The following is a 26,297-nucleotide window of genomic DNA, read 5'->3' on the forward strand; positions in this document are numbered from 1 at the left end:
CAAAGTCAATTAAAAACATAAAGTCTGTTAAGTAAATACTGACCTACTTTTACAAAACTATGCTCATTTCCTGTCTTTGCACCTAAATTAATGAAAATGTATATTATCCCACATTTAACTGATAGTTTTATAATTGTCAAGGTTCGAGGGTCATAGACAAGTCTCTATTGCAACTCTGGATATCGAGACAAATCAATCATTTACACTCTTTCCCGGAGGCAATTTGGAGTCACCAAATGACCTAAACGTTCCTTTAGAAAATACAGGCTGAACAAGAGGGCCCGAATGAAACCCAGCAGAATTTTACAGTGAGGCAACAGTGCTAACCACTGTGCCACTCCTACTTATAATTTCTCTGATTCTATTTGTTGCTTTTATGAAAATTATTTTCTGTCAGAACAGTGTAACACAAACTATCCAATTTAAATACTGTGTGAGGTTAAGGGCCAGTTGTATGAAACCTTTCCAGATTCATTATTTGAGGAACATTAGTGATTTAGCTGGTATTCGTTGGTTTCCATATCTCAATGTATACAATAATGAAATGCACATAATGTAATCTATTCTCATCCTGAAGTAGCATTAGCCGAACAGAGCTGTCCAGTATTATGAATAGGTCTACTCACGGAGGGAGGAAACCCAATTATCTTGTACCTCCTTCTTATTCTGTGCACATCCAAGTCCGCAGAGGATTGCATAATGTAATAGTAGACGTGGATTGCATAATGGCATGTGGAGCTGGACAGCTGGCACCTACAGATCATCGGCCACCGTTCTCCTGTTGTTGCAACAACAGCAAAACACAACTTCATCGTCACTGACGCACTCATCAACTTCGACCGTGTCGCGACTACATGACAATAAACTTCCAATTCTCCTAATTACGAGTTTTGCACTGTGACAGATCGGTAAACTAACCAATCAGAGCCCGGGAGGGCGGTGTTTTCTGGGAGAATTGGCCAATCGGTAAGCGTGCCGGAAACCTTCCCCCCCTGAGCTCGGCCACAGGGAGAGGCCGCCGCTCCGCAGTCGGCGTGGCTGCCGTAGCCGCTGTAGCTCCTTCGCCGGCCTAACTTAGTGACCTAATTTCTCAGGAGAGATGCGGTTAAATGTCCGGGTTGAATGCAAAGAGGCATTTCCGCTCTCCCCGGTGAAAGTAGTCGACGAGTCCTGGAGCTGAGTCGCGGTGTACGGGGGCGTTCAGCCTGCAGCAAAACTTCTGCGAGGACTTTGTTCACGGTTTGAATTTGCGCCAAAAAAAAAAAAAAAAAAAAAAAAAAAAGCTAAAATGGAGATTCACGAAGGAGCAGCAGCTGCAGCAGGCGACGGCGTGCTCGACTTCTCACGGCTGAGCTTGCACACCTTTAACGCCGACAACGTCAGCGAGCAGAGGAAGCGGGACACCAGGCAGCTCTTCTTGAGCTACAACCGGCTAAGCTCGCTGCCGACGTCCGTCACCGTTTTCTGCAACCTCGAGGTCTTGGACATCAGCAACAACGGACTGACGGCCATCGGCGAGGGCATCACACGGCTGACCCGGCTGAAAACGCTCATAGCCAAGAACAACCGCCTGGACGAGCTGTCGCTGCCGAAGCAGTTCGGCTCCCTGCAGCTGGAGGTGCTGAACTTCAGCGGGAACCGATTCGAGGAGATCCCGCTGGAGTGCACCAAACTGCAGCGCCTGCAGTCGCTTTCGCTCGGCGGAAACAGACTGAAAAGCATACCGGCGGAGATAGAAAATCTAAGCAGGTAGGTGATGAAACAGCCTGTCGTGTTTGTGTGGCCTAACCGCATCTTTAAATGTCATAATAACAATGAACGGGTGCCACACACTCACCTAGCTGAACTGTTTGCCCTTTAAACGGGTCGTTTAAAGGGCCCAGTGATGGTTTGTGTGGAGTCTCAGCAGCCAGCTCGTTTCCACACCGAGTCCACTTTACACTTCATAACATCAGAGTGTTTGTTTTTAAGGCCATTTAAGGATGAAATGTATTAGTTCGTAGGATCGTGTCAGTAGACTGCTACCTAGCTGTGTTGCTATGGTTACCTGTTGTTATGGTTATCGGCGGACCTTTTCGAGTGAGTTGAATTGTGATGAATGAATATTTCACCATTGATCGTCACATCATAAACGACTGATCACTTTTTCATGATAATAAATGGAAAGCTGAGAAGTAATACCAATAACCCAGAGTTGAAACAGTTTGTTAATGACCAAGAAAACCCTCCCCTTAGGATTAATCATCAGAAAAACTTTGGTAACTTAATCTTCATCATGCCATGTTCATTGGAGTGACAACATTTGAGGTCAAAACAGTGACCCAAACAAGTAGAAATGAATATTGTCCATTGAAGGAGTTGATGATCACCGACTAAAAATAATTGATAACATATTTGGGGGGAAAAAAACAAATCAGCACAACAGATAGCACAACAGACACATTAACCAAAGTATTTGGAGTCTTACAAAGTCAGAGGCAAGATGGATTTCCTGGGCAGAGAAGTCAGCATTATCTTCTCAAATGTGTCCTGTGCAACACATTAGCAACAAACAACTGGGTCATCCTGACCCAGTCCATAACTGTTTATGATATCCATATAGTAATTCTGCAGCATCATGTAATGAAAGGGTGTCTTTGGCCAGATTTCTTTTTATGTGTGTCTCAATGTGTCATGTTCATTGCCAGTCAGATTACATATAATAGCAGTTGCAGGATAATTGTGTACTTTAAGTTTTCCAGTAACTACCCACAAGGTCTTTTGTAGATAAACAAGCTCACACTGGTTACTCATGGCAGGAATGCAGAAAATACATCTAAAATGAGTTCATTATTCTGGTAAAGCATATTGATAGAATCAACACAACAATAAAACAATTAGAGAGCCTTTCCTGTAATTTCACATGTCCACACAGGCAAGGAAACTAAACACAGACTATTTAGCAATGCAGAGCGAGGAGAAAGAACATTAACTATGACTAAGCCAACTAGAGGACAAAAACAATTTCTAAAAAACAGCTGCTATTGTTTACAAATAGTAGCAGAAGTCAGGTAAAAACTAGTAAAATCAATGTTTGGAGAGAGGGCGGTGCAATAATAGACTGTGTAATCTCCTGAGTTTTACAGTAGCAGGTCACAGTGACAATTGGCAAGGTCAAACGTCCAACCTTCTTCATTTGATTCTCATGATGCTCATTCAGTGGTGATGCCAGAGGCATACTCATCAAGGTCAGACAGCAGTACCAGCAGGGGTTAGTTCATCAAGCAGACTAAGACTAATGGGCTTTATTATGAAAAGCCTGGCTTAGCCATCATTGAAAATCTGGAAAGATAATCAGTATTCCAGCAGTTGAGAAGTAGAAGGTAAAACCTGTTAAAAGGGGGTTTCATAGCATTAAGAAAAAATGTTCAAGTCAGCACAATCTAAATTGTGTCAGGGATGTTAACATTGTTTTCTCAACAGATTTGTTGTTTGTTATTTTTGTATAGTATTATTATATTCTTATTTATTTTAGATTCTGTTTCTATTCCTATTTTATTTATTATTGGACTTTGACCATATTCTACCATTGTCTTTATTTTTATCTTAGTGTGTGTGATAGCTCTCATGTACCTACAACACAATTTCTTTGTGTTTTTCTGTCCTCCTTTCACAGCATGATGTTCATGTTGGGGGTTGTTTTGTTCCTGGTTGTGTTTTTAGCATGTATTTTAGCATGGTGACCAAAAATTTCAAAATTTTCACATGATCAGTGATCAAATGACTACTGTGATATACGTAAACTGTGGTTTTCCCTTTGCCTCCGTGGTTTAGAGCTGCAACAGCTTCATACATAATGGCATTCACACTTTACCCACACTAGAGTCTGTGGTTCATAACCATTACTGAAACCTGTAGCATCCTCAAGACCTCAGGAAAGATGAAAGTGATTTTGTCAGGAAACTGACTAACTAGAGACCAGAGTTGAAACAGTTGTAATGCTTTGAACGCATACAACCATTTACATTCAATTATCAACCTCCAAAATCAATACACTTTATCAGAAGACTGTTTCACATGTCGCACTTGTCATATGTAAACAAATGACAGGTGAATTACTTGGAGCTGCTTCAGTTTCAGGGTCCTATCATGTATGCTGAACCACTGAAATGCTTACTAATTGAATTTTATGTTTTTGTATTATATCATGCAGAAACACCTGTTGACTTAAAAGCCTGTTACACCATTTTGATTCTGAAGTTGATTCTCGAGATTGCTTTCACATTCAACGGTTTTTCTTTTTGTCTGAGTTGAATCACAAGTGTAAAAAAAAAGTCCAAGCATACAACAGTACAATCAAAGTTCAAATTGATATAATATAGCCACTGTCTTGATGTGCATAGGGAATACTCTCTCACCTGCTACTTTCTTTTTTTAACAACACATGATCACCCAGTCTAATGTCCTGTGGCTGATTTGTGTCATAATGTCACTGAGGCCAGCTAGTGACTTTGTGTGCTACCATTCCCACCAGAGAGGGGCTTGCTCAATGCTCAACCACCAAGGACAGCATAATGGCTTCCTGTCTCACAGTTGCTGTGTCATCAGTTCAGGCTGGCAGATGGCCTGATGGCTTACTCTTGCTGACCAGCCATCCATAGCTCTCTCCATTCCTCTCTGGTTACCCCCACTACCCCTCCATCTACTCCATACTTCCATTAACCTGCCATGTCCCCTAGTTGTCTGGATGATACGAACATGAACATATCCACGTTGCTGTTTAGTAAATTTGATGCAGGTCATCACATAAATGAACGAAATGATCTCAATTCATTTCGTGTGCCACCTTTGTGGGCTTTCCTGTGAGAAGGTGATGCATAAATGCAAACTACAAAACTTCTTGCGATGGAGGAAGTTCATCCTCAGTGCCTGTCAACATTTTGATGTTCCGACTCAGGAGTCCTCACAGGAGAACAATTGATTTGTTTTAATATGAGCTGTCTGCATTTTTGGGTCAGAGCATGTCCATCCTCAAGATCCTTAATTTTGGTTCTTTTTTTTTTTTGGTCATTTCTTATTTTGTCAGATATACACATTTGCACGGCAGTGATTACCTCATGAGAAAACGGATAGATGTATAAACACCTTCCACTGTGCTAGTACAGTTTTTTTTTTTTTTTTTTTTTTTTTTTTCCCCCTCCCATCTCTCCTCCCCGCCTTTCCTCCCCCTATTGTGACGACGCGCACACACACAAGTCCAAACAATACCATCCCCACTGTTACAGCTTGTGAAATGAACCAATGGTCAGAGATAATTCTGGACATCTTATAGCTTCTGTTCTCTCCAGTCTTTTATGTTTTTGCTTTTCTTTCTTTTTTTTTCTTTTTTTTTTTGAACACTAACACAATAACAATCCTACTTCTCATGGTCATGTACAGGTTTGTCACTGTGTGTTATTAGCTCCCTCTTGTGGCATGTGAAAAATTTACATTTTTAAATGTAATCACAAATGACAGATTGTAAATCAACTACCACAGCTTCTTCTGACAATATACAGGTTTAGACGGCATTGTTTGTCTTTGTTGGCTGTGGTTCTTACATTTTTAATGGGAGATGATGACGGAAGCTTCAAGATGTCACTAATTTGATTGGCATAAGTAGACTTTAATGAAATGCAGTTTGACATGAGTTTAAATGCAGACATTTAGAATTTCAGGCCGGACATACAGTAAGGAGAAAGGAGCCTTTAGACTTAAAACTAACCATAATAGATTATTAATGACTTGTACTTTAATATTAAGCAGTTTGTGAACTTACATTGACTGAGAATTGTTGAGTATTTTCTCTCTCTTCTTTTTCTGTCAGTCTGGAGCTGTTGTACCTGGGTGGCAACCTCATCTCAGCCATTCCTCCTGAAGTAGCTAACCTGCCTTACCTAACCTACTTGGTCTTATGTGACAACCGTATCCAAAGTGTCCCCCCGCAGCTCACCAGGTAATTGCAGCCCCCATCACTGCCTTTCCAATCCCTGCACCTGTTTCAGACTTTTATGTGTGCTGGTCCTTGCAAATTTCTAGGGTCATATTTTGCAGAATGAGACACATTTTCCGTCTCTCACCCCAGGCTCCACTCACTACGATCTTTAAGTCTCCACAACAACTTGCTCACTTATTTGCCGAGGGAGATACTCAGCCTGGTGCACCTGCAGGAGCTCAGCCTCCGAGGCAACCCACTGGTCGTGCGCTTTGTTAAGGAGATGATCTACGACCCCCCCTCGCTGCTAGAGTTGGCAGGGCGCACAATTAAGAGCAAAAATATTCCCTATTATCCCTGTGACCTGCCCTCAAATCTCCTGCGCTACTTAGACCTGGCAAGCAAGTGTCCCAACCCCAAGTGTGCAGGTAAGACTGTGTTTATTATTGTTAAATTTTAATGTATGCTAGAATTAGTCTTTTTTTAAACCAGCTTTATAGGATTTAACCTTTACAGCAGTAGTAAAATAAAATTGGGACCGAGTGAAATAATATATTTGTGCTTTTTTTCTGTTAGCAACTTCAGGTTAGAAACCGCTGTGTAAAATATCCTGTACTTTGGAATTTCCTGCGTGCTTTGATTATCTGACCTAAATCTGAGTTTATGACATTAATTAATTGTGTAAATGCTGTTTATGCAATCTTAACATTTATACATCTATCGTACCAGAAACCGGCCTGCCGCTTGAACGAGGCTTGTTCTTTTTCTTTCTCCAGGCGTCTACTTTGATTCATGTGTGCGGCATATCAAATTTGTAGACTTCTGTGGGAAATACCGGCTGCCCCTCATGCATTACCTGTGCTCTCCAGAGTGCACTTCTCCTTGCAGCTCCAACCCCCAGAGCGATGCTGAGTCAGAGGATGAGAGCAGCGTGCCTGCAGACCGTCTGCAGAGGGTTCTTCTGGGATAGTACAGCAAAGAGGAGAACCAGTCCATCACTGTGTTCAGAATTTATGTAGTCATTAACTTGGCTGTCGGTTTTAGCTACTTAAACACACACATTGAGACAGTAGTTCTTACTCTACTATTGTGGCCTGGAAAAAGTATTAACTCTATTTTTAAGAAAGGATCACAGATTTCTCAAATTAACACCCCCCAAACATGAATCCACATCCTGACTCCGTCAAACTGCTGGTCTCATGGAGGAGCATAGGAGGGCAGCAAAACTTTGTTTGTACTGTGACCTTTGAGGTAGTCCCAGTATCCTTCTCAGAGAAACATGCTTTATCTCCAACACAGCACCTGGTGCTATTTTATACCTACAGCAAAATACTCTGTATTTTATGACAGTTTAGATTAAGACGCTTTTTGATTAACAATTATAAACACAACAAACTTTCACTTTTGGTTGTTAGACCAAGTCAGCCGTGAAGTTGCATTGCTAAGTAAGAAAATGTATTTTAGCTTTTCTTAAGGATGTCAAAAGAAAATATAATGCTACTGTAAACTATAAACTATAACCCTCTAAACCATGAATAGAGTGTAGAAGATTGCATTAATTACACTGTGTGTGGTTTAGTTTGGCCTGGCCACATAGTAAAAAGTAACAGTTCATCCATTTTTATGAGAACCGCAGTCAATGAATGTCAGCCTTGAAAAATTTAGCCATGATGGTATAGTTGTTATAAAATAACCCAGAAAAAGGGCTATGTGCTTATGTGGGAAAATGCTTGTCTGGGCTTACTTCCAGGAAGTAGATGTGGGGTGGATCAGGAAAACCGTTTACTCTCTATGCTCAGAAACAATAGCTATTCAACAAAACACACCGGCAGCCTTAATGTTTATGTTAATCGCTGTCGGTTTTTTCTGCAAATAAACATATAGATGTGTGTGTGAATGGAGCACACACTCAGTTATTATTGAGGCAGAAACTCATCTTCATCTCTAATCAGAGATAGTGTTTCTGTTCCTGGTTACATCACTGCTTTGTCTTTCAGCTTGTGTGGAAGGTTTGGAGGTTTAACAGCCTCTTAGATGGTTTGTGTCCATTAATGAGGAGGAAAAACTCCATTACAATAGAGCCTTAGTGTTTAGAAAACAAAAGAACGTTCCTCCATGTTACAGTAGGCTCTATAGTCGAGCATTTAAGTGCCTTACTAATGGTGACTTCTAACACTATGAAACAGAAGAAATGTGATACATTCACCCCGAAATGTGACAAGATTAATAATCTAGAATATTAAATCTGTTATGAGCAACCTTTGTAACAACAACTGGAACAGTTTATAACCAAATGAAATGCCTTTATACAAATTCCTTTTCAAATGTTAAATAAATATTTAAGTGACCTGCAAGATAGATGGCTTTTCAAACAGAAAATATATTGATACATACAAATTGTATGTACTTTTACCCCATTGGCATAATGTATGTAGAACGTACAGTGTATAACATTAATAAAGACTGATTGTACTGTATTTGAAATATTGGTATGGCTTGGTTTGATTGAATCATGTTCGACAGCAGCTTGGACAATAATTTAACACCTATACTATCTAAAAGCAAAAGTCTATTTGAGTAACATTCTCCAAAATATGTAAATTACTTGTTTTTGCTGTTTGAGTCTTTCAAAGTTTTCACTCCTTAAAAGGGATTCTAACAAAGGACATGCAAGTAATTATGTATTAAACAAATGTGAACGCTTAGGTTACAGTTTTGTTAGATTCAGCTTCATTGTCATTACACGTGTACAAGTACAAGGCAACAAAATGACTTTGGTATCTGTCTCCATGAACTTGCACACCAATACATCAGCCATAAAACAAAACAACCACAGATTAACAAAGCTCGCCAAACCCAAGTCACATAGATTGTATTCATAAATATGTATGTGTAGCAAAAAATAATAAAAATGCACTCTGTACATTTTCATCAGACGACGATGCAAGAAGATGCCAAACTATTACTGGAGAGTTTCAGTTGTGTACTTTATGTGCATGTGTTGAACATGAACCAGGCCAACTGTTTTGTAGTGTGACTGTGTCCAGTTTTCATTTGCATATGAAGGTCACTTTATTCCTGGGTGTGAATACTGAGAGACCTTTTCTGCAACCCAGAACCAAAAGATGCCAGGGCGAGCACATTCTGCTAATCCTCTAACATCACCTGCCAAGAGCCACTAGTTTGTTTCTCTTCTCTCATCTCTTTTCAAACTCTCTGTTCCTATCTCATTCAGCCTCATTCAGCTTCTTTCAGCTTTGCTGGCAAGAATTATGTTTTGAGTTTTGCTTATTTTATTTGTTTTGAATGGTCACAGCTGGGTTCCTGTGGGTTTGCAGTGTATCTCCCCTCCGTCTTCACTCTCCTTCAAACAGCAGGCACCTAGGAAACACTGCAGCACATGGTCCGGGCACGTAGAGTGTGTGTATGTTTCATCTAAGGCTGAGCATCCGCACACACACACACACACACAGCATGATTTGTTTTTTGGGGTGCTGTCACAAACACAACCTGAGATGAAACTCTGATGCAACCATAGTGAACTATGGTTCACTATGGAGAATTTAGTTGTGACTGGCAGATGAAGAAAGTGGCTGTCGCCAACATTCAGGAAGGCAAACCAGCTTTGGTTGACTTTCCTCTCAGTTCTATAATACAAAATCACTCATGCTTTCAATGCCAGGATTTGAAAATGGATTTGTCTCAATGAAGTGAGATGCTGTCTCTGTTTTAGTCATCTGCATGTCTAAGTGTCTGTGTGATTCCTCACTCATACATGTCGTCTTCATCTTTGTCTCATCTGAGTTACAAATCAATGTAAAATGTGTTTTGGTTGGAGAATTCCACCAAAGCACTGAAGTCTCTGTACCTCAGTAACCATTAACTAACTCTTAACAATACACACAGTGTCCTGACTGATCAGTGGATCAAAGAACAAAGTGCTTTGACATAAGACTTTTTTGATAGCCTAAGCCTCTTATCACCCTCAGTCAGAGACATACCAGCCCAAATTAGCTCACAGTACAGCCCATGTGTACTAACATACACGTCAGACCTCACACCACAAGTTTCAAATTTACACTCCGCCGAGCTTTCCCATATGACAGCCACACACTCGCAACAATCAAACCTTTTCTTTGCGCTGCTAATCCCACATGGAGAAAGTCTGGTTCTGAGCAGATCGGGGAGAGGGAGGGTGGACCAGGAGGTGAGATGATTAGAGGGGGAAGGAAAGAAGTGGTGGGCAAATAGTCATCCACTGCAGTTTAGCCATGCTTGATAGCCATAGTGAATACGACACTTTCTGTGGAACTATTGAAAGATCCAGAAAAAGCGAGCAGATGTAGATAAAGTTATTTTCCATCATCAAAGTACTGTTGTAAGTAAAGTCTGAGCAACTTTGGTTTTTAGCCTCTCAAACTAATATTGGAGCAAGTAAGCTTTTATAAAAGTGACGCCCAAAAAAGAGTTTAATTATATATTTATGTCAAATTGGAATTGAAGACAAAGATTTTGACATCAAATTACTCTTGAAAGTGCCAGAGCTTAAATTAAAAAAATTCTCTGACAGCATCAGTTAATCTTTGGCTGTTTTGGGACATCATTTTAAATTGCATATTTCTACATCAGCTTCAAAGTCTTCATGTTTAACACCGAAACTCATTCACGGAGTCATGTTTATATGTGGTAGTTATTGCATCACTGGTTGCCATGGTGTATTTCACCACCTCCATTGGAAAATAATTTTTTATTTTTAAATGGAGTGAGGAGGCTGATGCGTTGCCCCTGCATTTATCATAATCACTGCCTTCAGTAGAAACGGCATGACTGGAGTCTGCTGGAGAGCTTTGATCCGGCGCTGCTAATCCAGGTCCATGGCAACACTACAGGAGGAGCCGCACTGTTCCACAGACGGATTTGTCTCCGGGTATGTTAGTGGGCAAACCTGGGCATGTCACAGGGGAGCATCAAGGCTCAGGCATGGACAGCGTTGGCCTGGAAGCGGTTGGAGATGGGAACAATGCTTTTCCACCCACACAACTCAAACCCTACATAACGGTTGGACCCTCTGGCTCTGTGGTCAGATGTTGAGTCACAGCTGCAGATGCCTCCATGCCAGGAAACACTGGTGCTGCCTGTCAGGAACGGTTCAACAGGAAACTGTGTGTGACTGGTGTTAAAAACGCTGCTTGTTTTTTGTTTGGATTGGTAGACCTCCAACTGATCCATGTGCTCAATAGTCCAGAGAAAACGACACCTGTATCTGGTAATTATAACATCTGAATGTTCAAATTGATCCCTGGTGACCTCAGGGGAAAGACGTGTCTTGTTTCATGCAGTTACCTCTCCGAGGCAGCTTCTCCTCTTTGACTCCTGCTGTTTGAATAACACCCCTGCGTATCCAAATAAAATATTCAAGCTTGCAGTAACCTGAGCATTGGAGCAGTCCACCTGCTGCTAGCTCAGTCTGTCTTGAACCTGATCTTGAGAGAAACTTGAAACTGATTGGCACGCTTCAGGTGTAACCGAGCCGCCAACAGTAAAGCAGCCCTTCAACGGTGGCCTTCTGTGATGTCATTTGAGCTCAACGCACAAGTGAAAATGGGGCGTTTACAGAGCTCATCTTTTCTGAGCCTTGAAGCTTTTAATCTCTTTACTGCTTTCTGGTGGCATTTGGTTTCCATTAGGAAATGATTTCATTAATTAAAAAAGATAAACAGCTCATTTATTTCTTTATGTATCTTATTTGTTGCAACATGCTTTACATTTTTTAGGTCACCCATCTTCTGTAAATCAGATTTTCAAACCCAATTTTTATAGTTATCAATACAGTAAGTGATTTGAGTTAAAAGCTGGGTAAATATTCAGGTGCAGGTTTCACCCTGTCCCAATTTTCTCCTCTGTGAAAAGTAAAAAAAAAAAAGTGCTTTCCTGTTTTTGAGTCATCAGGCGCTCTGATAGTGGGATTTTCTGTTTTAGCCCTGGGAGAAAGTGCAGCACCAGAGCTGGGGCGGTAATGTTCCTCACACAGATAGACCTTAATGATAGGAACCAACTGAAGGGTAATATGTTATAAAATGGAAATTTAAAGAAAATTGCACGTTTGTGCCTGTATGTGTGAAAACGGGGTTAATGAGCACTTTGAATGAATATCCTCATGTTCTCTTCTCTAATAACCTCTCTCCAACTCTGTTCCCTCCACATACATCTGTCAGCGGCGTGACACTCCCTCATCAGGAATGACCCGTTGAAAGGGCTCACACTGTAAATCTCTGTGACGTCTTAATAACACCTTCATGCTTCTTATAGCTGGCGGAACAAATGCAGAAATATCTCTTCTGCAGACAAAGAGAAACTGCTCCAGTCCGGTGATTCCACCGAATGGGACTCTCTGTCAGCCACTGCCAGATGGAAAACTGCTTCTGAAAAACAAAATATGATGAGATAATATGTATTTCTGTTGCTCTTTCCACTAGAGTGCATTTGTTTGCACTGTGCCGCCCTGTCCCATATGCCACCCAGTCCCTTGGGGCCCCTGCAGCACCGCGCACCCACGTTGCCACAGACCTCATGCGCCACACGGGTCACATCACACTCTGAAACCCTTTAGTGGAGCAGTTGGAGTTGAAAAGCTTAAGACACACACACACACACACAGAGAGAGAGAGAGAGAGAGAGAGAGAGAGAGAGAGAGAGAGAGAGAGACAGCTCACACACGGACCTACCTTCTCTGACACACACACACACACACACACACACACACACACACACACACACACACGCCTCCTTCCCTCCATGAAAGCCCTGGCAGTCTGCTGGAGCAGAGACTGAGTGACAGGATCCTCTCTGCCGACAGTTTTGATGGACAGATGAGTGTGTGCCTAAGTGTCTGTGCAGATATGGGACCTTTGGAGTTAGTTAGATAGCACATCATCTCTCGGTCAGTCGCTTCTTTCCTTCACAGAAACTTCCCCAAATCTTGCGCAATGGAGTCCGGAGCGGGACCAGGCATTAGGATCCACTGTGCGCTTTGGAGATCCAGGTTTGCCCTTTTTAAACTTTCTTTTTACTCTCTCTTTACTCTGTTATGTTTATTTTTTTAGCATGCTGTTTTCTTCTAAGGAGACCGTGTTATGGCTTTAATGATTTGGCTGCATTTGTGTAGATGCAGCCGCGAATGAGCGCATGTTTTTACGCATCTTTTCCTTCTTTTCTCACCATATTCTTTCACCGTCGGGAGTTTACATTTTTGTTTTGTTTATTTTGTTTAAGCTCCTATATCCGAGATCGTTCATTTTAATTGAGAAAATTATATATATATGTATATATGTACATGACAAGTTTGTCTAGGAAATGCGGGAAGTGGGATTTCAGTGTCAGTAAATTGAGTTCTAACTGATCTTAAAGAATAAACCTATAAACGGATTAACCGACTGAGGAGGAATGTTTCAATATTGGCCACTGAACCGGTCTTTAAGCTACATGTGGCCGCGCCTGTGGTTTCTAAACTTAAAAAGAGAAACAGAGAGATTGACAGGATAATAAATGGGTTTAAGTTGTTTTTTTTTTTTGTTTTTTTTTTTACATGTACAACTGAGCTCTGTGTGTCTGCACTCAGTCGCTTGGTAGAAAGTGCTAAATATCACTGACCGTTCAGCTGAAAGAAAGAGGAAACACTGGAGGCCCAAACCTGGACCAACCCCTCAAACTGAAAGTTAAACTACGCTCAGGTTCTTCTAACCCTAACCCCCCTGCATTTAGACTTCCAGGTAGATCAGGTACTACTAGCAGTTTACCCTAAAGGACTTCACAAGACACTCCTCATGACTATTTTGAACTGTCAAAACATGTCCTGTGGAGAACCTTTGGCTGGACCCTGAGCTCGGCGCCTGTACAGTGACCATCGAGCTAGATGCTGGACAATCTTTGCTGACCTCTGGCGGGGTTCATTTTCCCAAGCTGAAATCTAGAGAGCCAGGATTTTGAAAAACTGGAGGAAATGCCTCTCTGCCGGCTTTTCCTGCGGGAAGCAGCAGAACTATGATCTAAAATTGGAAAGTGACGAAAAGACATGAACAGGAACTCCAGACTTTCCCAGATATGCAGCCCAGAAGGATACATTGTTCTGCTAACACCATTAATTTGTGGAAATATAGGTCACTTCGATTTCACTTAATAGGTTAGTCTGAAAAGGCGTTTCTAATTGAACGCTATCATGTAAATGAAGGCCATTGTCTGTTTTCCCTTTCATTTCCAACTTTCGTTTGTCATCATGGTATTCCGACATGCTTTTTATGTATCCCACAAAGCCCTTCAGGTTGTTGTCGCAGACAAGACACAATGCCTGCAGTCAGCTGTCTGCCAGTTTCTATCAATACAAGTGATCTTACATGGGTTCCACGTGTAAGTGAATCATTGCAGCGTTTAGACAGATCCGACTCCCAGTCTGTACTAGTAACAGCTCAGAGTGTCTCGTGATACCGTGCCACAGAATTAAATCTCCAACATGTCAGTGCAGCACTGATAGCCTCATAAAAACGCCTGTGGCCAAGAGTGACAAACAGTAGTCTGCCGATCGTTCCCAAAGTTTACATCTTCTCTTTCTGATGCCTAAAATAAACCATCTGATTGCAGATTATGTGGCCCTCAGTGAAATTGTAAATGATAGCTCTTTTATATTTCAACTGCAAGCTCTGTCTTGCGTGCAGATGTGTGTCACAACACAAAGAGTCTGATCCTTTGTTGGTTCGTTCACCTCTATGATGACGCAGCACTTGTTGAAACTGAGGACAAGCAGAGACACACAACTTTCTGTCACACAGTCCGAGTCCTGCATTTTCAGTTTCTTTGGTGGTGGAAAGTAATTGACTTTATCAATACATTTTCATCCTTCCGTCACCTTAATTGCAATCGCTTGTCTGTTGAGTTTGTTTGCGCCCCTGGTCTTTTTCCATGTTGGTTTAATATACAGTAAGTGCAGTCCAAAATGACACCCATGCTCCCGCTATTGCTTCTCACACAGCTCTCTATGAGAGCACCACACTGTGGTTGCTTCATGTTTTACAACAGTTCAGTGAAGCAGGACTTCTCATAAAACGTTGTTACGTAGTTCAGTGGGGTTATATGTTCCATTTTCAAATGTCATCACACCCATTTTATCACGTTTTTCCTCTTTAGAATGTGTCTGTAGAAGTGGAGCAACTGGGGCCAATCATGGAGCCTGAGCTGAACTGCAGCTCCCACTGTGATTCCCCACTTTGTTTCATCCACTCAGGAGTCGACAGGCAGGAGGGTCTCCACATCCTGCAGAGGCTATGCTGTCTCAGCACGGTAATCTCTCTGTGCAGTCTCACATGGTTTGCGTCCACTTTTCCATTGTTGTTGATACAGTTTTGGAGTTCTTCTGATATCACTGAAACACCCACAGAGGTGAAACGCTAAAAGATAAAAACTTGGAAAAACACCTCAAGTGGGGCATTAAACTGGCCAAAAGATCAGATCGACGGCAGAGATCTGGACAGTGCAGTTATATTTAGTACCGTTGCAGTTGCTGGTGCCTTTAAGAGAAGAGTGAGACGCGATCAGCAACATGATGCCGACACAAGAGGGTGTAATGCAACATTCCAAATAGGAACTATATAGTAGCAGAGACACTGTGTCAGGGAACACAAACACTTTCCTCTCTGTGCCACACAACATAGAAACAAGGTGAGTTATTGTTTTGATTCCCTTCATGCTTCATCACGTCATTTTCTGCTTGCGTTGGTCTCAAAGTGTGGATATTATCGTCACTCAGAGAGAAGTTAGCAGTGCTGTTTACTTTGTTATGGTAATGGTCAAAACTGATAAGATGGCATTTCAATGAACAGATTTTTTTAAATATCCACATAACCCCTCCGTATTATTGCAAATTAAACTCAGTTTACATGAAAACCAATCCGAAAAAACCGAATGGATGTGATGTCATTTAACACCATACATTTGTTACTATTTGTGAACCGACCTAGCTCAGCAGTCACAGCTGTTTCTAGTCCTAATCGTAGAGGGGGAAAAAATCTAATCATCAAACGGGGGAAACTTATACCCTAAAATCCCACCTGCTTTTCTTTCTGGATATGTTCCCAGATATGGATTCTGCTGGCAGTTTGCTGTCTAAGGAGCAGCTTCTATGCCCCATCTGTCTGGATTTGTTCAACCTTCCAGTCTCCACTCCTTGTGGACACAACTTCTGCAGGGACTGCATACTAGGGTACTGGCAGAGTGCTAATCTGTCACAGTGCCCTATGTGCAAGCAGAAGTTCTACAGGAAGCCTGAGCTCAAAGTTAACACCTTCATTTCAGAGGTGGCCTCTCAGTTCAAGAAGTTGCTGGAAAAAAAGGACGAACATGACATGACTACTATAGTTGAATCTTCAGGTCATGAAGGAGATGTTACATGTGATGTGTGCATTGGGAAAAAAGTCAAGGCTCTTAAATCCTGTTTGGATTGTTTGGCGTCCTTCTGTGAGACTCATCTGGAGCCCCATCACGTTCTAGGCACCTTCAAAAAACATCGCCTGATTGACCCCACAATGAACATGCAGGACAGAGTGTGTAAGAAGCACGACAAACTGCTGGAGCTTTTCTGCAACACTGACCAGACATATGTGTGCCAGGTCTGCATCAGGGGAGACCACCGGGCTCATCACACTGTACCTATAGCGGACAAGAGCAGAGACAAGAGGGCTGAAATTCAAATGATAAAGGAAGAGACAGAAGATATGATCCACATGCGATGGCAGAAAATCAAAGAAATCAATCAAACTGTTGAGATCAGTAGAGAGAACACAGAAAAAGAAATTGAGGAAAGTCTGCATGTCCTCACAAAACTCCTCTGCCTGGTCCAGAGGGGTCAAGCTGAGGTGGTCGAGGTAATTGGTGCAAAGCAGAGGCAGGTTGAAAGCAGAGCTGGCAAAGTCATCATGGAGCTGGAGCAGCAGGTGGACCAGCTGAAGCGAAGAAGCACAAAGTTGGAGCAGCTCGCACACACTGACGATGACTTTTATCTTCTACAAAACCTCCCAGCTTTCTCCACGCCACTAAAGACCAAGGATGGGTCTGACACCTATGTAGGCAGTGCTCTGTACGTGGGCACAGGAAGGAGAGCAGTCAGGAGAGTGGCGTTTCAGCTGGAGGAGACTGTAAATGCTGAAATTAAGAGGCTGTGTGAGAGTGAATTTCAGAGGGCTCGGCAGTGTGCTGTGGATATAACCCTGGACCCTGATACAGCCCATCCCAAACTGGTTCTGTCGGAAAATAAGAAACAAGTCTTTCATAGCGATATTGCGCTGAGCCTCCCTGACAACCCCGAGAGATTTTACCCTGGCGTTAGCGTTTTGGGAAAGGAGGGTTTCTCCTTTGGCAGGTTCTACTTTGAGGTCCAAGTGAACGGGAAGACAGAGTGGGATATTGGAGTCGGGCTTGAATCCGTCAACAGAAAAGGAGGGAGTTTGTTAAACCCAGAAAAAGGCTACTGGACGCTGGGGATGAGAAAGGACAAGAGCTACTGGGCACTGAGCAGCACTCCAATCCGTGTGCCGCTGGTGGAACAACCCCAGAGAGTCGGCGTGTATGTGGATCAAGAGTTGGGACAGGTCTCTTTTTACAATGCGGACTCAGCTTCTCACATTTACTCCTTCACTGGTTACTCATTCAATGAAAGAATCTTACCTTACTTCAACCCCCGGCGTAATCATGGTGGCATCAACTCTGCCCCTCTCATCATCTTGCCTGTCAAAGTGTAAAATCAGCTTGAATGCTCTGTTTGCCTGAATAAAGTTTTGCTTGCGTAGATGCACCTTGTGTCTTCTTTTCTGGGGCTTTTAGCCCAAAGTGGAAGTTTGAAACAAAGTAGGTGTCTAAAGGCTACATATGCAATATATTGTCTCCAATGATAAAGTGTTTTAAGGGGTGTGTGTGTGTGTGTGTGTGTGTGTATAGATGGCCGTGAAGCTCCAAAGGCGGTCCCTCTCCCCGGTGCTGAGTGCTGTGGTGTGGACGCTGCTTTCCTGTGGCATCCTGCTGGCGTTCTGCTTCCTCTTCTTCACCCTGCGCTTCAGAAACAACAGGTAGTCTGCAAAGTAAAATACATTCAGGATATACATACAAAGAACCACTGACTTGAATGCGTGGACTGATTGTTGCAGTTGTCACCTTCCTCAGAATAGTGAAGATGTCCAGTCCAAACCTGAACATCCTGACTCTTTTTGGAAGTCTCCTCACTTATAGCAGCGGCTTTCTATTTGCCATCGATGACCTCATAGATTCACGAGAAGAACCATCCACAGCTGTGCTACAGGTAAACATCCTCACTGCTTATTTTATTGGGTAAATCCCTGTTTGATAATTATACGGTGCAATTTCTCCTCCAGGCTCGAATGTGGACTCTTTGCATCGGCAGCACTCTGGTGTTTGGCCCCATTTTGGGGAAGACGTGGAGACTGTATAGGGTGTTCACCCAGCGAGTGCCTGACAAGAGAGTGGTAGGCATGCTCTTCAAGCCTTCAGGAGGTCTCGTCCAGACAGAGATAGATAGAGGTTTTCACATTGTTGCTGGTATTTTGTATTGTGTAGAAACAATGCAGGCACAGGTTAAAATGGGTAAAAGGAAGTATTGAAAAATAAAAGTTTTCAATCGAGATGGCAAAAATGAAGCATAGATGTTTTCAGGCTGGGGGATGCACTGATATATAGCTTTTACTGCTGCCTTAGATGTTACATTTTCTGTCATAGCTATGGTCTCACATATTTGTGCACGTGTTTCTTAGCAGAAAAACAATGCACCACTGTTAACATTTGGTATGAAATTGGAGGATTTTCAAATATTTTTTTATCATACATAATTTCCAAGGGTTATTTTTTTTCTATCAATTAAAAAAAATGACATTAAGTAATCACTAACTGAACAAGTAACAAAGATAACATGGAGGCATCTCACAGGGAGTGATTGCATATGAATGAAAAATGGCATATTGATGAAACAAACTTGTTTTTTATATGACCTGTGACTCTGCTCTTTTCTCAGATCATCCGAGACATCCAACTCATGGGCATGGTGGCTTTGTTGATCTTGGTGGACATGCTGGTTCTCACTACCTGGAATCTCACAGACCCCATCAGGTGTTCAAGATCTGTCAGAGCTGTTGTCAAGGTAGAATTTATTGGTGGTTTTGAGAAGCAAGCCAGGTGATTTTGTTTTGTTTAGTCGCATTACACATTACTATGCCAATTATAGCACAGAAAACACAATTGCTTGCCATTTTCTTTGGTTAAGTTTTTGCTGTTGTCAGCTGCACAAGAAAGTGTAATGTTGTGATCACAAAATTATACATTCACTTCAGTCTCCTGTAGTTAATTGTTCACATGTTGGTGAGATTGCCAAATATAATTGGGATAAACTCATTAAGTGCATACGGTTTTCTCTGATGTAGGTGGTGGAGAGAGACATTTCCTACTCTTTGTCTCGGTTGGACTCTTGTTCTTCTGTATACTCAGATCTGTGGGCTATAATTATTGCTATTCAGAAGGTAGAGTAAACTCTGTTTTGTTCCAGTGCAATATTAATATGCCTACTTTGAGATATGATGACATGATTTGACAGTTTACATTTTATTGGATGTCAATTCCAATCACTTAGTGCATCATTTATCGATTAAACTTGTTTTATTTCCTGCTATGACAAGATGTATGTCTGAAATGTTTCACCTTTGAAAATATAATGGATGTTGTCATGCTTGAGTGTAGTTGTTTGAGGCCCTGCAATCAAATAACTTATGTTATAAGTAGACCAAAGACACCAGAGAATCCAACTCTGACACAAGGGATGGACTGTGTCTGTCTTTTTTCTTGTCTTTGTAGGGTTCTCTTCTGCTCTATGGCACTTACCTGGCTGGACTGACAAGTAATGTCAGCCATCCTCCAGTCAACCAGTCTCCCACCATCATAACAGCCGTCACACTGGCCACCCTCTCCTCAGCGGTCGTCATACCTGTGTCCATCTTCCTGCAGGGGTGGCCCAACCTGGTTTACAGCGCTGTGGCTGGAGCCATCTTCATCTGCACACTCGCTACTAACTGCATGCTGTTTGTGCCTCAGGTTAGAGTACACATACAGGATGCATGAAACTGCTGAAGTAAAGATCCCATATCTATTTTTTGATTTGAGCCAAAATTTTTTATTTAGCCTTGGAATACGCCTCTGACATTTCCTAGTTTCTGACAGTGGTCCTTTTGGAGCATCAGTCATGCCAGGCAACTGCAGGATAGCCTGTCTGGAAATCAGCAGCAAATACAGACAGTGATCAGACAGGCAGAGACTAGATAGGCATATGACAGACAGATGAATGATAGATATATGGATGACTTTTGCTGGTGCATTCTATGAGTGACTTTGATGGCCCCACCTCTCTTTTCTATCTGCATCTTATTTTCCATGTCTATCAGTAGAGTGTGACTCACACAGAAGGAGTTTATGAGTCAAAATTATGTAGGCTGTTGCAAGCAGGTTTATGACTCTAGATGTCTGGCACTGGTTTTATGTTATGGTAAAGGAATGCTGTGTCAGTGGAAATGAAGGAAATGCCATAGCAGTAAATAATATGCTCAAACACACCTGGTCAATAGGCCCCATGTAAAATAGTCCTGGTAACATTTGCTATGAGTGTGTGTGTGTATTTCTATAGCTGACAGTTAGTTTAATGATCTCTCATTTGTGCAATGCAGCTGACTCAGTGGCGGCAATTTGAAGAGGACCAGAACAACCCGGGTCAGATGGCCAAGTACTTCAGCAGCCCTAGTAAAAGCCAACCGTCTGTATACAGTCAGGATGAGATCTACTACCTGCTGGGGGAGAATAACTCCATGAAAAAACTCCTTAATGAGGTACAGCATTTGTTTGTCACAATATGATCTGCCATTTTAGGCTCTTGTAGGACATTAAATTATCTGACAGTACAGATTTTCTTTTCTTTTAATTAGTTGTCTCTTTACAACATTGCAACTATTAAGTGGATTGTCAAGTTGTTCATTTTGACTTTAGGTTGAATCCCAATCACTTCTGTGATCTCCTGACTTTTCTACTAGCACCAGCAATGGGTCAAAGTTAGAAATTGTAAACAAATAGCTGCAAACCATTTTCATATTCTCATCAGCAATAGCTGTCCTAGTTAAACTCTGCGTTAAGCACTATTTAGCCAGTGCCAGGGTGCTAACATGCTGAACATGGTAAACATGATACTTGCTTAACATCAGGATGTTAGCGTTGTCTTTGTTATTATGCTGATGCTAGAGTGCAGATCAAAGCGTTGCTGTGACTCAACAGTCTCACAGAGCTTTTAACATGGCTTTAGAGCTGGATTACTTTCAGTTGTGTGTTAATATTAATTTTTCTATATCACAAACATGTCTGGATGAATGCAATGTTCTATTCTTCATGCTTAATTTAGATATAGCTTTACTGCAAGCTATTTTCTTTAAAGGCAGAGCTCTCTTGTCGATACAATTTGCAGAAAAACGCTGTGATCGACAGTCTGCAGGAGCAGGTGAACAACGCCAAGGATAAACTCCTGCGACTCATGTCAGCAAGCCAGCCCTTTGAGGACCAGGACATGGATTCCTCGGCCACCAATCTGAACTCCTCCTCCACTCAGACCACAGAGCTTCAGTCAGATGTCCCCTCTTCTTCTCTACCTCAGAGAGACTTTCATTCTCAGGTCTCACCCTCACACCATACTGCTGCTAGCATTATATCATCTGCTGTTACATCACCTTCAGAGCATCCCACTCTTCAAAGCTCCTCAAACCTCAGTACCTCTTCCTCACATCTTGCTGATGGAAAACAAAAGACTCTAAACAAAGACACAGCTGAGTCCAGAACAGAGGAGAATCCCAACCAGCCTGTGACCCTCCCATCCTCTGGACTACTCAGAACAGCGGAGGAGACTGTTAGCTTTGTCACTTCCCTCCAAAGTCCTAGAAGGGTAAAATCCTTTCAGGTTGAAACCTTTGGCAGTAGCTGTGTAGGATCCCTGCAGGGAGCAAATGCCAGACCGACTGGTTTTGTTAGCAGCGAGCAGTTGCAGGAGATACTACAGGACCTGAGTTTAGATGCAGTCATCGAAAGTGCACTTCGATATCCTGGTCAACCAGCCGGGACAACCGCTAAACTAAAATCTGCAGAGACTTCCACACTCTCTCCTCTCTCCCTGCGGATGCCACACTCTCCCCATCCACCTGCTGTCTTCCGTTACCCCAGCATCTCACCCTACACAATGAGGAAGCGACGGCCACCCTTCAACTCATCTCGAAGAGGTTTGAATCCCCCCTGCATCTACAAAGGCTGTGTGAAGATAAGGGAAAAGTGCAAGCACCAAGATCCAGGCAAGCACCACGATGAGGCGACTGCGGGTGATAATCTCCTCCATGTTGACAACAGCAACCTTGAGCTAGAGGAGAAAGAGGCGGCGGAGGCAAAAAGGAGCGTAATGATTAGCAAACGTCAATGGTGTGTTTCAGGGTTTTGCAAATGTTCAGTATCGCACTGTGCAGAACATGATCACACAGGTCCACCTGATGAGGAAGCGGGAGGTGATATTGAGCAGCACCACAGACACATCAGAGACTCCTGTGGGTACTGGGACTCAGACTCCAGCAGCTCTACAGACTACTGTTACTACCACCGGCCATACTGCGACTCCTGCCTGCAGCGGGACTCGCTCCTGTCCTCCTCCTCAGACTCCTCTGACAGCGAGTACGAAGGCTACGCCGGCCTATACTCCCCACGGCCTGTTGTATTCAAAGAAGACCTCAAACCTACCTTTGTATGAACACACATTCACTGCACTTTACATTCCCACCACCTGAATTGAAGTCCTAAAAACGTTTATGTTTGGTTTAAGTAAAGATAAATTTCACTGCACATCTAAGCTAATCTGTATCTGTTATGTGAGAGAGGGCTGATGGGACGATACTTTTACATTTGTGAAATCTTTTGTAGCTCTAAAGCACACAATGCTGTTTACTTTTTAATATTACATACAACCTAATTTGTACATTTCCGCTGTCAGATGAAAACTCTTACATTCCTAACAAGTCTAACACTGATATTTAGAACAAGACAAAAAAAAAGAAAAAAAAAAAAAAACAAGAAAGAAAAATTAAAGGTGTTCACAGAGCAGTTGAAATTTGCACTAGAATAATTATTATGCAGAGGCTTATATTTATTTTATGTTATGTGTCAATATTTTGTGAACGGAATGACTTTCCATCTTCTGTATCTTCTATGTTGTACATTTTTTTTTATATTTTATTTAAAATTTTGCTAAGCAATTCCATCCATCCATCCATTTCCAAATGACCTGCATTGTCCATAAAATATTCTATATTTGTTGATACATAGTAGAACAGTCTTACGAAACACCGCTCCCTGCCATAAGTGACTTTTATATACCTAATTAGTTTCTCAGTTTTATTTGTCCTCATTCAGCCTACACAGGTCACATGCATCTGGAGATTTGTGTTTGTTAGTATGACAATATGTGTTCGTGCAGGAGAGAGACTTTAAGTAATTACTTTTTTTTCTTTTCAAAAGAGAACAATAACTCCATACACACACACACACACATGTGTATAGGAAAGTGTGTCCAAACTTTTGACTGGTAGTGTGTACATATATACATATATATATATATATATATATATATATATATATATACACACACACACATATATATATATATAAAGAAAATAACAAAATTACTCAGCTCTGTGGTAAACATATCTGAAATCCCTGCCATCCTCCATGTTACAAAGACTTTCTAAAGACAGGTCAGGGACTTTTTATATCTCAGCAACACAGACAAAACAAAACAGTACCTACGCACCCTCTTTTTTGAAATGTCTATTATCTGACTCTCCATTCTCACTGGCAACCTTCCTCCCACTATCTCCTATGTACTTTTTCTTCATTTAATGGGAAAATGTGTGTTTGCCGGGGGAGGTGTTGATATGAAGGCAAAACAGCATCTTGCATTACTTCTGCTCAGATGCCTGTTTTTGAGACATGGCTGTTCTATATTCTGCAAGTAAACCATTGAAGGGTAGCCTGGGAGAAATTCCTTTTGATATGGAGCAGAGCAGATTATAAATAAACCACACAAAAGACTGACTATCAGCATCATTCTGAAGAAGGAAGGAAAGGCTTTCCTTCCAAGGGTAGATAACTGAGATTAAAAGATGGAAAACTGGAGTATTGCTGAATTATGGAATAAAAATAGTTGTCAATCAATCACAGATCTCTTTCATTGCCTAACATAAACCTAAATAATCGTTAATTATGTGCTATGCCATTCCACATTTATTACAAAATGAGAGCTGGATGGAGATTAGATCTGACAAACCTCACTTTAAATGTTTTAAGTCATTGGACAAGCATAAAAGTTTTGTCTGTACTTGTAACTAATGGTTTTATTAATGATTGATTGATTTTAGATTGATTGTTCTTATTAATGATATTTAACTCTTTTAGATAGCTGTATAATTATTATCTACTATTATTATTATTTATGCAAAACAGGAATGCGAGTAAGAGGAAAACAGTGGCATAAACAATAAATAGGGTCGTAAAATAGCCCCTTAATTTGCTTGATAAAAAAATAAAGGGAAAAAAACTGTCTTTTGAAGGATAGAATATATAAGATCTACGGCAGAAATGTACCTAGATAAGAGGTGGTCGTGTTCATTATCTACTATATTATCATGAATTATTACTAATCAGAAGTGATGGAACAGAGACAGGACTGGATTTTGTGACTAACATAGCAACAGTTCTTCATGTCCACCGGCTCACTGTGACAGCTGGCTCCGTTTGAGCTGACAGCCCTGTTTCGTGCCGCCATTGGTCGACGAGGTGATCAATCCTGAGGGCGGCCCCGCCCCTTGTCCCCGTCTCGGCACGGGGAAAAGCCTTTGAAGTCACGAGGGCGGCGCCAAGCAAATTATGCCATGTGGTGCTCAGGAACTGCGCTCCGATTGGACCAGACTCCAGAAGGTTAACACCCATTTCTGAAGGATACCCTCTCCGATTGGCCAAATCGGGCACCCCAGATTCCCCGTCTGCGCGTTCACCGTTTTCCTATTCTCGGTCTGGGCTTACGTCAGTCGCGTGAACCCTCTCTCGCGACAACGGAAGCATCCCTGTAACCCTTTACGGAAGTGGCGTAGCTAAGCAGCGCAGCGACAAAGACAGCGAGCCCGAAACCTATGGGGAAGGAATAAAAAAAGAAATTCGCTATCGTCGCACTCTGAGTCTCAAGACCACCGTTTTTCCGAAGAGCTCGCCGCCCCGGGAGTCTCGATACGGACACCGACGTTTGACGGCGGAGAGGGCGGATTTTGAGGCAGCGCACGGCCGTTGAAGGAGACTGTGGCAGCTGGCAGATTTTCCGTTGGACGGTCTGTAGGCTCGGCTATAGCGAGGGAGCCGCCATGGCAGTCGGATCATTGAGCCTCCACATCGGGATATGAAGAGGAGCTACATGTGTCCCGGATCGTGAAGAAAAACGCCGCATTTACCCGTGATCCGCATCGGATCGGCACCCTTAACGCCTGAACTCGCCTTTCTTCATCTCGGTGAAATTGATTCCGCTTCCAGAGAGAAATCACACTCGGGTTTTAATCGGGGAGCCACAGGGAGAGGCCAGATTCATGACTATTTCAGTCGGAGACGTGTGTTGAAAGGCCCCGCAGAGAGAAAACCTGGAACATAACGAAGAAACGATGCTCTGAATGGACTTCCTGCTGGCAAAGAAAGGGCAATTTATTAGGGCGATAAGAAGTGAAGTGTGAAGGATCGTGGGATAAAGGGGAGGGAGGGGGTCTCGTTCTGCCTGTCCTCCCTGTGAATTACACTCATATTCATTTACTGACATCCTCTTTTGGATGAGAAGGGTCGGAGGATCGATCAGTCCTGCCGTTTAGCAAGTCACAGTCTCCAAGTCGAGAGAGAATCAAAGGGATCATGTCGGGTCGGCCAAGGACCACATCCTTCGCGGAGAGCTGCAAACCAGTGCCGCAGCCCTCGGCGTTCGGCAGCATGAAAGTCAGCAGTAAGTACACCGTCTGCATGCACCGGGCAGGCCCGGCGTGGGCTACAGAGCCTCCCCGCTAAAAATGTGTCAAGCCAGTATGACGTTAGCTCCGGATAGCCTAGCCCTGACATATATCTGTGTCACTGACTGAGATTGGCCGGTGCTGAGTGACACACACACACACACACACACACCACTGCGCTCTGATGCGCCGCCCCGGGG

At 42.4% G+C, this 26,297-nt stretch overlaps 4 protein-coding genes across 6 annotated transcripts in view; all 4 read left to right on the forward strand.

Annotated features, from left to right (window-relative positions):
* Positions 1–987: 987 nt before the first annotated feature.
* Positions 988–8,566, forward strand: LOC115061490 (leucine-rich repeat-containing protein 58). The gene is made up of 4 exons (XM_029529838.1): positions 988–1,749; positions 5,846–5,974; positions 6,104–6,381; positions 6,730–8,566. Exons 1-4 carry the CDS (start codon positions 1,289–1,291, stop codon positions 6,921–6,923), a joined length of 1,062 nt encoding a protein of 353 aa, XP_029385698.1. The 5' UTR covers positions 988–1,288; the 3' UTR covers positions 6,924–8,566.
* Positions 8,567–12,753: 4,187 nt separating this feature from the next.
* Positions 12,754–23,159, forward strand: gpr156 (G protein-coupled receptor 156). Its single transcript, XM_029492936.1, has 10 exons — positions 12,754–12,995; positions 15,131–15,283; positions 17,933–18,060; positions 18,155–18,290; positions 18,364–18,474; positions 19,017–19,142; positions 19,423–19,518; positions 19,850–20,086; positions 20,713–20,871; positions 21,498–23,159. Exons 2-10 carry the CDS (start codon positions 15,167–15,169, stop codon positions 22,812–22,814), a joined length of 2,427 nt encoding a protein of 808 aa, XP_029348796.1. The 5' UTR covers positions 12,754–12,995; positions 15,131–15,166; the 3' UTR covers positions 22,815–23,159.
* Positions 15,499–17,922, forward strand: LOC115035214 (E3 ubiquitin-protein ligase TRIM68-like). The gene is made up of 2 exons (XM_029492937.1): positions 15,499–15,661; positions 16,079–17,922. Exon 2 carries the CDS (start codon positions 16,081–16,083, stop codon positions 17,734–17,736), a length of 1,656 nt encoding a protein of 551 aa, XP_029348797.1. The 5' UTR covers positions 15,499–15,661; positions 16,079–16,080; the 3' UTR covers positions 17,737–17,922.
* Positions 23,160–25,214: 2,055 nt separating the features above from the next.
* Positions 25,215–26,297, forward strand: part of gsk3ba (glycogen synthase kinase 3 beta, genome duplicate a) — a 28,173-nt gene continuing 27,090 nt past the window's right edge. For all 3 annotated transcript variants that reach the window (XM_029529907.1, XM_029529908.1, XM_029529909.1), the window contains exon 1: positions 25,215–26,093. In XM_029529907.1, the coding sequence (XP_029385767.1) occupies positions 26,006–26,093 (88 nt within the window). In that variant the 5' untranslated portion in view covers positions 25,215–26,005. The remainder of the gene's footprint in view (positions 26,094–26,297) is intronic.

The sequence above is a fragment of the Echeneis naucrates genome, chromosome 21 (assembly GCF_900963305.1).
Source record: "Echeneis naucrates chromosome 21, fEcheNa1.1, whole genome shotgun sequence".
Lineage (NCBI taxonomy): Eukaryota > Metazoa > Chordata > Actinopteri > Carangiformes > Echeneidae > Echeneis > Echeneis naucrates.